Source organism: Rattus rattus, chromosome 3 (assembly GCF_011064425.1).
Source record: "Rattus rattus isolate New Zealand chromosome 3, Rrattus_CSIRO_v1, whole genome shotgun sequence".
Taxonomy (NCBI): domain Eukaryota; kingdom Metazoa; phylum Chordata; class Mammalia; order Rodentia; family Muridae; genus Rattus; species Rattus rattus.
The window spans coordinates 152,340,331-152,352,648 of record NC_046156.1 but is presented as its reverse complement, the minus strand read 5'-3'; the positions used below and the strand labels follow the sequence as shown (position 1 = coordinate 152,352,648).

Below are 12,318 nucleotides of genomic sequence, written 5' to 3'. Positions count from 1 at the left end.
CGACAACTTCAGCACCATCTTTCCTTCTGTGACTGCTGAAGCCATGGCACCATAAGGTGCCTTCTCTCTATTACAGAAATGAGTAGCTTATGAACTCAGCGGGTCGTTGACTTGTCCTGGCAACTCCGAGACTAGGTGATAGTGTGGTTAGACTTTGAGTCCATTCCTTGTATATGACTCCACATCTCCCTTGTGCATTTGATGGGAATTGCTTGCGGAACCTCTGTCTCCACTATTTTCTAAGTCTCATGAAAGAAGCTTGTGACAAGCAAGGTCTGAATGAAAGGGTAGTCTACTCTGCTATACATGGTCTGTGAAGGTTTATTGCATGCAATTACCAGTTGCTAGATTTATTTATACTTGGAAAATAATCACCCTTTTAGAAGAGAAAACATTATTATTATTTTTTTTAACATTCAATTTCATTGTGGCTGGGTTTTCCTTCCTGCTACAGGAAGGCATTCTAAATCCATTTCTGCTGTGTCTTAAAATTGTATTTCTCCAGGAGATAATAATTCTCTCATATTTGTGAAAGCTCAATGATTAAAAATTAATTCATCATTCTCAAGGTGCAATGTCCAAGTTATTGCTCTCACATTTCATATGAGTTTAATAGAACTTCTGTCTGAATCTATTAAGCATTTAGTTGCTGATAAATGCTAAATCTATATGTCCTTAGCCTGAATATAGCTGTGTGTGTTTGTTTTTCTGTTGTTGATATTATGGGTTTATAATTCACCTGTTTAGTATTAATGGAAAGAAGTTTTTATTGCTCTTGAAATTCTAATTACTATAATAGTGTTCATCACCTAAATGCGTTACTCTTTTGCTGGATCCCAGTTTATTTAACTAGGGCACGTGTCTGCACTAGGACAGAGCGCATGCTGGTAGGTTTCTTTTGTAAGCATTCCACACTGTGCTTTCAGCTTTAAGACTTTCACCTAATATCCTGAGACACTGACAAACAAACAAACAAGCAAAACACATACCATTTGTCTAGCTTTACATGCTTACTAGTTTCAGTTACATTGAAAACGGAATGTGAGTTTAGATATACCTCATATAATACGTATTTTGACACAATTTCACATTTTCCTCCCACAGCAGTTCCCCAAAGACACAATCAATGAAGAAGTGATAGAATTTTTGAGTCCTTACTTTGAAATGTCTGACTACAACATCGAGACCGCCAAGCGCGTCTGTGGAAATGTAGCTGGTCTTTGTTCCTGGACCAAAGCTATGGCTTCCTTTTTCTCTATAAACAAGGAGGTGCTCCCTCTGAAGGTAGGCGTCCAAGAGTGAACCCTGTGACCTGTGCCTGGGAGAGCTGATGGGTCAAGTGGTCAGAGCTTTGGGAGTCAGTGTATTTGCCCTCAGATACGTAGAGTGAGGTTCTGAACGATGAGACCAAGATGTTTCTTTATAACGTGGTTCCGAGATTGCAGGGGCTTTTAAGCAGGAATTAATTATCTGTGAAGACATCGAGTTGCTTAAGAAAAATAAAGCAGAAAATTAGAGCACAGAATGTTCTCTAACAATGCTCAAGATCTTAGGCAAACAAATCCTATGAATGAAACAGGGTTGAGACGTAGATACCGGTACCAGAAAATACTCAACTTTGAAGAAAGAAGACAGAGCTTTCTCTTTCCCTTTATTGCACCTCAGGGAAGACTGTCAGCTATTTGTAATTAAATGCCATTTTGAGCCTAACCCTACATTTCCCCAAGTAGCTGAGTTTATGAGTGTTATTTCTATATTTGACATCACTATTAAGAAGACACCTAATCTTTAGCAAACACAGAGGTGAGTACACCTAAAAAACACAAGCCCTAATATTCCTGTCTTAATGATCATAATTTGTGGCTTCATTTTGTTTTTGTACATTTGATCTTTCCGAACCATAAACCAAGACTTGCTTATAATTGTTAGCTAGCTGATAAACTTAATTATGATAAAATGATCGAGAGTATCAAGGGGATGATGCAGGATTTAGAGGGTAGGTCTCAAGTTTACAGAACTATGTAACGCATCAAAGACTCATTCAAAGTCAGAGAATTCCAGAGCAGATAATTGGTGTCATGCTTGCTGATATCATGGAGACTGATCAATGGAGAGTCCAGCAAGCTCAAGACTGGTTGTGAGAAGTGTACACACTCTCTTTATATTTTCCAAGCAAACATGATAATGTATACTTTTGTTTTATTGTATTTATTTTAAGAATAGGGAACTAAATCATTAAACCAAGACCCCTTCCCCCACAAAAGACAGAAAAACAAAAACTTTTCTCCAGGCTTCATATTTCAGCTTCCAATGAAGGACAAGTCCAGCCTGTCATGTATTGTGTTGGCTTAAGAAATGGTTTTTAAGATAATCTTTAAAAGCTTTTATTTGACATTTTGACCTCTATAGTCTAAATAGTTTTTAGGTGTTTTGCCTAGAACTGTATGGAAAATAAATTTGCTGATTGCTATCCTTATGACATATAATTTTATGCTTATAAATGGATAAAAATTGACATTAATATTTGGGTTTGGGTTAATGCAGTTTGAGGTGATCGCAGAGGTAGAATAAAGCACTGTTGTGAGCATGTGCCATGGTGGAACTCCCACCATCTAAACTGTCAGTTTTGGGGCCTTCCTGCTTCTTCCTCACCCTATGTCCCCTGCAGGCCAACTTGATAGTGCAAGAGAATCGTCATGCCCTGGCCATGCAGGACCTGCAGAAAGCCCAGGCTGAGCTGGATGATAAGCAAGCAGAGCTTGATGTGGTGCAGGCAGAGTACGAACAGGCCATGACTGAAAAGCAGGTAAGCAACACTTGGCAGGGGAGGGATGCTCACACATTCTGTTGTTCTCATGAGCTCTCATTCCTATCATATCTTTCTTTGAAGAATTGGTTTCCTGCAAGAACACACTGAGTTTTATAATGCACACACAGCACATGGTCCTTCACCGAGTCCTTGACTCTGTTTCTAACTAACACTCAAAGCCATTGATAAGTAAGAGTCAAGATGGTTCACTCAGGCAGAAACTGGCTCTAGGGATAGCTATTCAAGTCACTCTATGCATGAGGACAGTGAGGAAACCTGTGCATCTGAAGTCATCTCTACCCACACATTACATTTAATCTTTCAGACAGTTTTATAAGTAGGTGGGACAGATTGTTCTATTTTTCATGAAGGAGCTAAAGCACAGAAATGTCAAGGGAAAGTTCTGGCTTTAAGCTGACCAATCACAGCCTGGGCGGGACTTGGATATTTTGATGTTGACTTAAGATCTCCCTGTTACATGGATGTAGCTGACAGTAGGAGTATATTCTAATGCACAGTAATTCTCCACAAATCTTTCTTCTCTGTCTCTGTCTCTGTCTCTGTCTCTCTCTCTCACACACACATGCGCGCGTGCGCGCACACACACACACACACACACACACACACAGAGGGAGAGAGGCAGAGAGAGACACATACAGAGAAAGAGGTGTGGGGGAAGGGATTTTGTACTTGCTAGCATCTAGGCCCACAGACTTGTCATCTATTATACAAATCCAAGGTCTCCTGGGGGACTCTTTCCTTCTAAAATCAAAGTGGATTTAATATAGAGTGCATGCAGATAATGCTTCAGAGTTCCTTGTTTACGAAGATGGCCATGAGTGCTTGGGTTACCAATACTTACTTATGGCGAAGGGAGGCCAGATTGGACTCATCAGACAAAAAATCCTGAAGAGATTGCAGAGAAAAGGCATTGGGGTTTCTAAGTCATAAGACAACTTTAATGATTTTCTCACTATTTTAAGTACTTTCATATTTCATATAGCAGAAAGCCACAGATGATAGATATTTAAAGTAATCTGCACACTAGATTACATAATCTTTTAGCCCCACATCATATGTATCAGATTAACTCTAGTGTATTTGGCATATGGGAGCCATCGTGACTCTTTCTTTGAATATTTCATGGAAGTGCACCCTATCCAGATTAAAACCCTTGCTTATGACTCTGCAGTTTCATGGCATGTAGAATACAATCTACATCTCTTGAAGATCAAAGTCTCCTGAAAGCTGTGTGAGAGTACCTCTAAGGATGTTTTGCAGGACTAAGCACCTGCATGGTCTTGTGTATTTCTACTCAGGGGGTTCACTTACGTAAGGAGAAAATTAGCATTGCAATACAGAGTCCCCTTTAAAAAGCAGGAGGAGAGAGTATTAATTTCTGTCTTTCTGGATATTATTCACTTGTATCCAGAAGCACTCCTTAATAAAGCGTTCTTAACTGTTGTTATTGTGTTTAAATTTTAACAGGTTTGCAGTCGCTCGTTCTCTTTGTTATTGTTGTTCTGGAGCACCTGTTTATTAGTTTAGATAAAGCTTATTAGTTCATGGATTAGTTTATTAGTTTAGATAAAGGAACATAGAGAACTGCTATTGTAAAAATATGACCATAGCTTGAAAACATGATTTTTAACAGATTTCAAATTTCTTTAGGTTGAGCAAACATTGGCCATGGGCCTGCTGCCACCAACTTATAAACATTATTTTCAGTCATTTTTGTTCCACTTTCTTTATCCTTAGGGCTGGATGAAGGTGAAAAGTATTTGTGGATCTCCCAAAGTTGTTCTAGTGTGCAGTTCATTGTAGCCCAGGCCTGCATGGCCTCTTCCAAAGAGTATCTGGCTACTGTTCACAAAGGACACAGTGCCTTGTCTTAGGGTCCAACTTCTCTGACCTTCTGAAGAGTTAGCTGGCGTACTGCCCAGTTAACAGAGACCAGACCTCAGAGTTGGACCAAGGTGTTCTGTACCAAATGTCTAACCAGAACTATCTGGTCCTCTCTATGTACCATAAGCATTAACCCCTTTGCTTATAGTGCAGTAGGAACCGGGGAACCTAGAGACCAAAGACGGGGAAGTAGGGCCTAACGGTTTTCTTAATCGGCTGGATATAAGGATGGGAAATTCTGACAAAATGCAAAGGAAAATCCATTCAGAGATTTCCCCACCTAGGGATTTATCCCATACAGACACCAAACCCAGACACTATTGCAGTATTCCAAGAAGTGCTTGCTGACAGGAGCCTGTTATAGCTGTCTACTGAGAGGCTCTGTCAGAGCCTGACAAATACAGAATCAGAGGTTTACAGAGTCATGCTCACAGACTGAGCAGGGGACCCCAATGGAGGAGTTAGAGAAAGGACTGAAGGAGCTGAAAAGTTTGCAATCCCATAGGAAGAACAACAATATCAACCAACTAGAACCTCCCCCCCAACCCAAAGCTCCCAGGGACTAAACCACCAACAAAAGAGTACACATGGAGGGACCCATGGCTCCAGCCACATATGTAGCAGAGGATGGCATTGTCTGGCATCAATAGGAGGAGAGGGCCTTGGTCCTGGGAAAGCTTGATACCCCAATGTAGGGGAATGCCAGGGTGTTGAGATATGAACATAGAAGCAGGGTGGGGGGATGAGATAGGAGGGTTCTAGAGGGGAAACCAGGAAAGGGGTTAACATTTGAAATGTAAATACATAAAATATCCAATAAAAATATATTTTCATTGAAAACTTTGTTTTAAATAAACTATTTTAAATAAAATACCATACAACTGGTATCTCTATTCTTGGGATGAAGCAAATAGACATATATGATGGGGATATAACACAGAAGTAGGTTTTCTATTATTTTCCATTAACTAAAGGGAAGACAAAACTCCAGAAGGAAGATGAGAACAGATTGCATTAAGTATCTTCCCTTTTCAAGGGACTGTATTGTGTTATCCTTAAAAAGCAATCTAGTCATTATAGAAAATGTATTTAGGGAATCCTGGAGAGGAATATAAATAATACCTTGCTCTTATGTCTGAACATATTATATATATATATATATATGTCATAAACTTTAAGCCAATTTAAAGACAGAACACTTGTTTCATTATCTACATTATTAACTTAAAAATATTGCAATATTTTTCGGGCATAAAAATTGCAAGATAGTATTTAATCAGTTTACAGTATTTGTACCATATGGTAATTTAAATGGAGATTTAAGTAATCCCACTAAAGAAAATCTTGAAATAGTTTCAACTTTTCATAACATTATAGATCTTCCAATTGAACCTACCTTGTAAAAATATGCAGTAGGTATTTTTTACAGATGGGCATTCACTGATATCCACCCCTTTCACTTCATTTCCTCTACTTTCACGTGTAGAACTAGACGGCATCTCTTAAACATCTACATAGAATATGAGAAGTATTAGGGGCTGGGAGTATAGTTCAGCAACATACATGTTTAGCATGCCTGAGGCCCTGGGTTTCATCACCGTCACTAGAAATTTGGGGCAGGAGTGGCTATAACATATGGAAGTCTGCTTTAACGTCTTGTTGTTGTCTCAAGGAACAGCTAAGAAATAGATGATAAGTTACACTAGGCCGAGATTTCTGCAGGAGTCTTGGAGTCCAATGAGGTGAAGGAAATTTAGGTGTTTTCTGATGTGAAATGCAACATGGCCTTAGGTGATGCCTTTGGAACAGCAGGATTTGACATGAGAGATACTTCTAATTATATTTTCCTAAGAATTGGCTTCTTTACATATGTTGTATTATGTGATACTATCGTGTGTGAGTTTACTAATGAGTGATAGAAAGATTCTGTTACTAACGGTGGGGAGGATTTGGTTGCTGGGCTCAAGGCACTAGGCAGAGAAACAGAGACAAGACAGACAGCACAGACAGAGCTGTTGTGGTAATTATTAAAGAAGTGGAACCTTTTATCCTGCGCTAGTGCTGGTACCATGGGGCTACGTGGCATCTGTGGGGTACCTTCATCTCAGCGGCAGGTGGTTCTAGTGTGGCACCACACCACATTACCTCTAGCTCTAGTGGTCTCCCCACTTCCATTGCTAGTTACCCTTTCTGGGCTGGCCAGCCAAGAACTCTCTGATCCCAGCTATCGAGTAAAATCTGGACACTAGAGGTCCCGCAGCGGCTGGCCTATTGTGACTCTCTGTCCCAAACTCTGCCCATACTTCAAGTAACCACCCCCTGGTAGTTAGAGTATAAACTCTCAACAACCTGGTAAAATCAAGGCTCTATAGGCTGTAATTTAGCAATCAGATTTATATGTTAAATTCTCAATTCACGCAAGACGTCCACACAATAAACTCACAACCAATTGGTAAAGATATAAACCGCCCACCTAGATAAAATAAATTGACCTATAGAAATTGATCTCTTAAGAAATATTCATAACTACCTATGGCCATTTCAGACCACACAAATCTGGCTCGTCCTTTTCTACCTTCATCTTGATTATTCACCTCTTTCCTTCTCCCTTGCCTTATCAAAACTTTGTCCGCACCTTTCTTTTCAGTATCCAATCATGGACCTTGACCTAACTTTTGCCAGCTCTCATGTACGTATAGACATCAACCTACACAGAGCTAGAATCTGGTTTTTTTTTTTTTTTTTTTTTTTTTTTTGAAATGGTCCTTCTATGTGTCTAAGAAGGTAGACAATTCATGTTTTAAAGTCACATATTTGAATGAGTAGCCACTCTTTTGTCTGAGGAAAGGTTTCCTTCTTGCTTTGGCCTTCTTCAGACCTTGCTTGAAGATGCTGATCGGTGCAGGCATAAGATGCAGACGGCGTCCACGCTCATCAGCGGCTTGGCAGGTGAAAAGGAGCGATGGACGGAACAAAGTAAAGAGTTTGCTGCACAAACTAAACGACTTGTAGGTCTGTACACTCTTTCATTAACGAGACATGGTGTTGACTATGATGGAGTCAGAGGTTTTAAGCTTGAATCAGACACATGCTTATTCAACTTCATATATGTGTGTTTGTGTGTCTACAAGCATTTCAAGGGTAATTGTCTGGTACACATGTGCCTGATTCATGGGTGAATGACCCTCATACTCTTATTAGTAGTTCACTTTCAAACACTTCTAAAAGAGTGGGATATGATCATGGACACTTTGATGAAGGATCTGCCTTTTCTTGTTTTTAAAGTTACAATTTTTTAGCTAGAGGTCACTCTTTTACAACAAAGTAATGGTGACCTGATGTTTACCCTCTGACAGTTCTTTCTTGATGGGATATTTAGACTCTGTTCCACAGTCAGTCAAACTCATGCTTATTGATCAAGTCATTTGCAGACTGTGCTTACAGGTTGACTGTGGAGTTTTGTTTAAAAGAATGGTTGTTGACGTACACTTCCTTTTCAATTTTAGTGAGTTATACAATTGCATGGATAGTCACAACATACTTTAGAGGTGCTTGCTTTCTGCTTTAGGGGATGTGCTGCTGGCAACGGCTTTTCTATCATATTCTGGTCCATTTAACCAAGAGTTTCGAGATCTGCTGCTGAATGATTGGAAGAAGGAAATGAAAGCTCGTAAAATCCCATTTGGAAATGACCTAAATCTTAATGAGATGCTGATTGATGCCCCGACTATCAGTGAATGGAACCTACAAGGCCTTCCAAACGATGACCTGTCCATCCAGAACGGAATTATTGTCACAAAAGCCTCACGGTCTCCTTTGCTAATTGATCCCCAGACCCAAGGCAAGATCTGGATTAGGAACAAAGAAAGCCAAAATGAACTCCAGGTGATTTCTGTTTGAGTGCATTTGTACACATCAAATTATATCTTTTTATAGAGCTCCCTTATCTTCTTCCCCACAAAAAAGAGAAGTATTTGAATATCTTGCATGTTTTGTTTGGAATCCTAAATAGAGATGTAAGGTTATATATAATAACTAAATATTTTCCATAACCTTATTGTTTGCATTTTGGGCACACGTACCACTACCATATTTCAGTGAATCCAAGCTCATCTGTTAAGTTCACAGCTTCTTTGGTAGTCAGAAGGAGAGCACTCTACATATGCAATGCTTACATACAGACCTCTAGTTGTCTACCAACAGGGATGGTGGAGGGCAGGAAGAGGCAGAAATATCCTATACTACCTTTACATGTTACATGGTTGGTGATTTGTCTATTAAAGGTAGAGTGGAAACAATTTGAATTTTCTGTACCATATCACTTAGCATGGCCTCGAGCCCAGGATTTCTAAGTCCTCATTTGTTTCCTGTGGTAGAGTGTTCGATGGTATTACTGTGTATCACATCATGAGTTTGTCTATCCAGAATAACCTGGTGATCCCATCCCGTGTTTAGATCACATCTCTAAACCACAAGTACTTTAGAAACCACCTGGAGGACAGCCTTTCCCTTGGGAGACCTTTGCTCATTGAAGACGTTGGGGAGGAGTTGGATCCTGCTCTGGACAACGTTTTGGAAAAAAACTTCATTAAAACGGGATCTACATTTAAGGTACGTTAAGCCCATTAATACCAGTATTCACAGCAGTAGTGCACCCTGGTAGGGGAGAGAGAAGCTTTCAAGAGGCTGCAAGTGGAGCCAGTTGCAGGGAGATGTTTTATGCTCTTCTTGAGTAGAGGCTAAATTATTGACAGATTAAGAGTCCTGTCATGCTTATCTATACTACTTCTGTAACAAAGAAACAGATTCTATTTTGATCTTTGACTATTGAAAACTTTAAAACCCTCATGTCCCACCTTCCGTCTATCCAGATAAGGGCACACTTACGAAATCCTTGGTACTAAGTTACGTGCTGCTGGTGAGAAACTCAAACCACACAAGTCCATGTGTGTTTAAATCCTCATCTTAGCTCTATCCAGTGACTGCTGTAAATCAGCACCCCTGCCCTGCTCTCTCCTGCCAATTTTGGGTCTTGCTTGTGTGACTTCTCAAACCTCAGTATGTGAGTAGTAAGGCCCCTAATCATTCTCAATGGGTTATGCTTTTCTTAACTTCTGGGTTTAGTCGTGATGCTTTGACAACTAATTCTATATTCATTACATGGTGTACTTAGATCCATCTCTTTCTCTTTCACTTTGCTTTACCTGTCCTTCCTGCCTCTTGTCTTGTATCCCAGTGCCTTGAAGCTCCGTGAGTACCTAATGACAATTTTTTTATTCTTAATATGCAAACTGTATCCAGTTACATATTGCTCACAGCAATAATTGATCCAATATGAAAAAGACCCAGGTGTATCACTCCTCTGTGCAACTTTCTTTTTATAAAAAAGGTGAAGGTCGGTGACAAGGAAGTGGATGTCATGGATGGCTTTAAACTTTACATCACTACCAAGCTGCCAAATCCAGCCTATACCCCAGAAATCAGTGCTCGGACCGCCATCATTGACTTCACTGTCACTGTGAAAGGCCTGGAGGACCAGTTACTGGGGAGAGTCATCCTCACAGAGAAGCAGGTGGGGAAACCAAGGCAGACTCCTGTTGCTGCACTACACTGTGTTTCATTGATAGAAATAGTATGAGCGTGTTCGTGGGATTGATTTCTCTTTTATCCCCGTTGTTTTCCTGTGTCCTGAATCTCAGTTCTAACACTGAAACTGCTTTTGGAGCCATTAATCTGGAATCTAAAGTTCACATTAATTCTTCAGTATTTTATTTTTCCACGAAGAGGAAAGTGTTAGGCAATTACCTACAAATATATTTGTCTATATATGTGTTGTGTTGTGGTCTGTGGATGTGCATGTTCATATATGTATAGGTATGTGTAGAGGCCAGAGAGAGACATTGGGTACTACTCCCCACCTTTTTTAATTTCAAATTTTATCATCATCATCATCATCATCATGATGTTATTAGTAGATTATATTGTATATACAATAATAACTATGATGATGATGATTTTAAATGTGTCTTACCTGCATGTATATCTGTTCCCCACTTGCACATTTGGTACCTGTGGAGGCCCGAAGAGGGTACTGGATCCTTTGGAACTGGAATTATAGATGGTTGCACACTGCCATATGGGTGCTAGGAATTGGACCTGCATCCTCTACAAGAGCAAGAAGTACTGCTCTTAACTGCAAAGCCACCTTTCCAGCTCCATATTCTTTAGATGTGACATCTCACTAAACCTGAAGCTGGTCACTTAAGGTTTTCTGGCCAGCCAGTCAGCTTCAGTGAGTCACCTGTCCCTAAGTGTGCCATCCCCCCTACCCCTACCCCTACCCAGCCATTACTTCCCTGTGCAGGGGTTAGAGACACATGTCGCAAACGCCTGATGCATTCCTTGAATTCTTGGGCTCCAAGCTCAGACCTGCACACTTGTGTTGCAGACACAATCATCTCCCCAGCCAGACGCGCAGTAGGTTTTCATAAAGTATGAGACACCGACAATGTAACTGCCATTGCAGTTGTTATCCTATGTTGTTACTCTGTTCTTCAACCGCTTTATTTTTATGAAAAGTTTATTGTATTATGAATTCAAGTTACCTGCTGACCTTTAGTGTTCTTGCCCATTTCCACTTGATTATGATGTTTCTTAGCATATAAGATGTAGACTTGGCACTCGGACCACACATGACCTTCAGCTCTTTTATGTATTTGCCTTTTATTTACATGAGTGTATGAACACCTATATTTGCCTTTGTGCATTTATATGTATTCATGCACATAGATGCCTGTTGAACCAGAAGAGGGTGTCAGACCTCCTATAACAGAATTACAGGCAGTAGTTACTACCCAACATGAACCTGGGGCCTCTGCAAGAGTGGCGAGCTCTCAACTACTGAGTCATCTCTGTAACCTCCCATGTTATCTAAAAGAGCTCCACACATGCCCAATGGGTCTGGTGTAAAGTTTAGAAGTTTGGTTGGTGAGTTGGGTTAATGGAAAGTCCTCTGCTGTCAGGCATATTGACTACATTTGTCCTCAATCGCATGTGATAGAAGCTTAGAATTGACTCCTTCAAGTTGTTCTATGACCTACATGCATGTGCTGGACACAAGCTCTCTCCCCACAATTAAATAAATGCAGAACAAAATCAAGAAGAACTTATGTAGCCTCTGGTGTCTCATCTTCTGGGTTGATCCCTGTTGCTGTGACAAGTACTCTGACGGAAAGAGTGAGGGAAGAAAGGTTTCCTCTCAGCTGAGAACTCAAGAGCACAGAGCATGGCAAAACATGAATGCAAGGCAGGAACCAGAAGGCTAGCCTGCCTGCGATTACACACATCATTGCCTGTGACCAAAGAACTGGCATCACAGCCAATACATACAGAAGGGACCATGCTGCTTGCTGGCCTATAGGCCAGTTAATGCTCAGCTAGATTTCATATACAGTTAAGGCCTACCTGTGTAGGGATAGTACTACCCACAGTGGGTTGTGCCCTCCCAAGTCAGTTAGCAATCAAGACAGTTCCTCACAGATATGCCCATGGGCCAGTCTGATCTGGGCAATTATCTGACTAACACTGTCCTCTCAGATGACCTT

At 40.4% G+C, this 12,318-nt stretch overlaps 1 protein-coding gene across 1 annotated transcript in view; it reads left to right on the top strand.

Moving 5' to 3' along the window:
- Dnah5 (dynein axonemal heavy chain 5) overlaps positions 1-12,318 on the top strand; it is a 301,350-nt gene that overhangs the window by 238,359 nt on the left and 50,673 nt on the right. The window contains exons 60-65 of the mRNA XM_032898676.1: positions 1,105-1,284; positions 2,669-2,806; positions 7,591-7,726; positions 8,283-8,599; positions 9,170-9,325; positions 10,104-10,286. Coding sequence (XP_032754567.1) covers positions 1,105-1,284; positions 2,669-2,806; positions 7,591-7,726; positions 8,283-8,599; positions 9,170-9,325; positions 10,104-10,286 — 1,110 coding nt within the window. The remainder of the gene's footprint in view (positions 1-1,104; positions 1,285-2,668; positions 2,807-7,590; positions 7,727-8,282; positions 8,600-9,169; positions 9,326-10,103; positions 10,287-12,318) is intronic.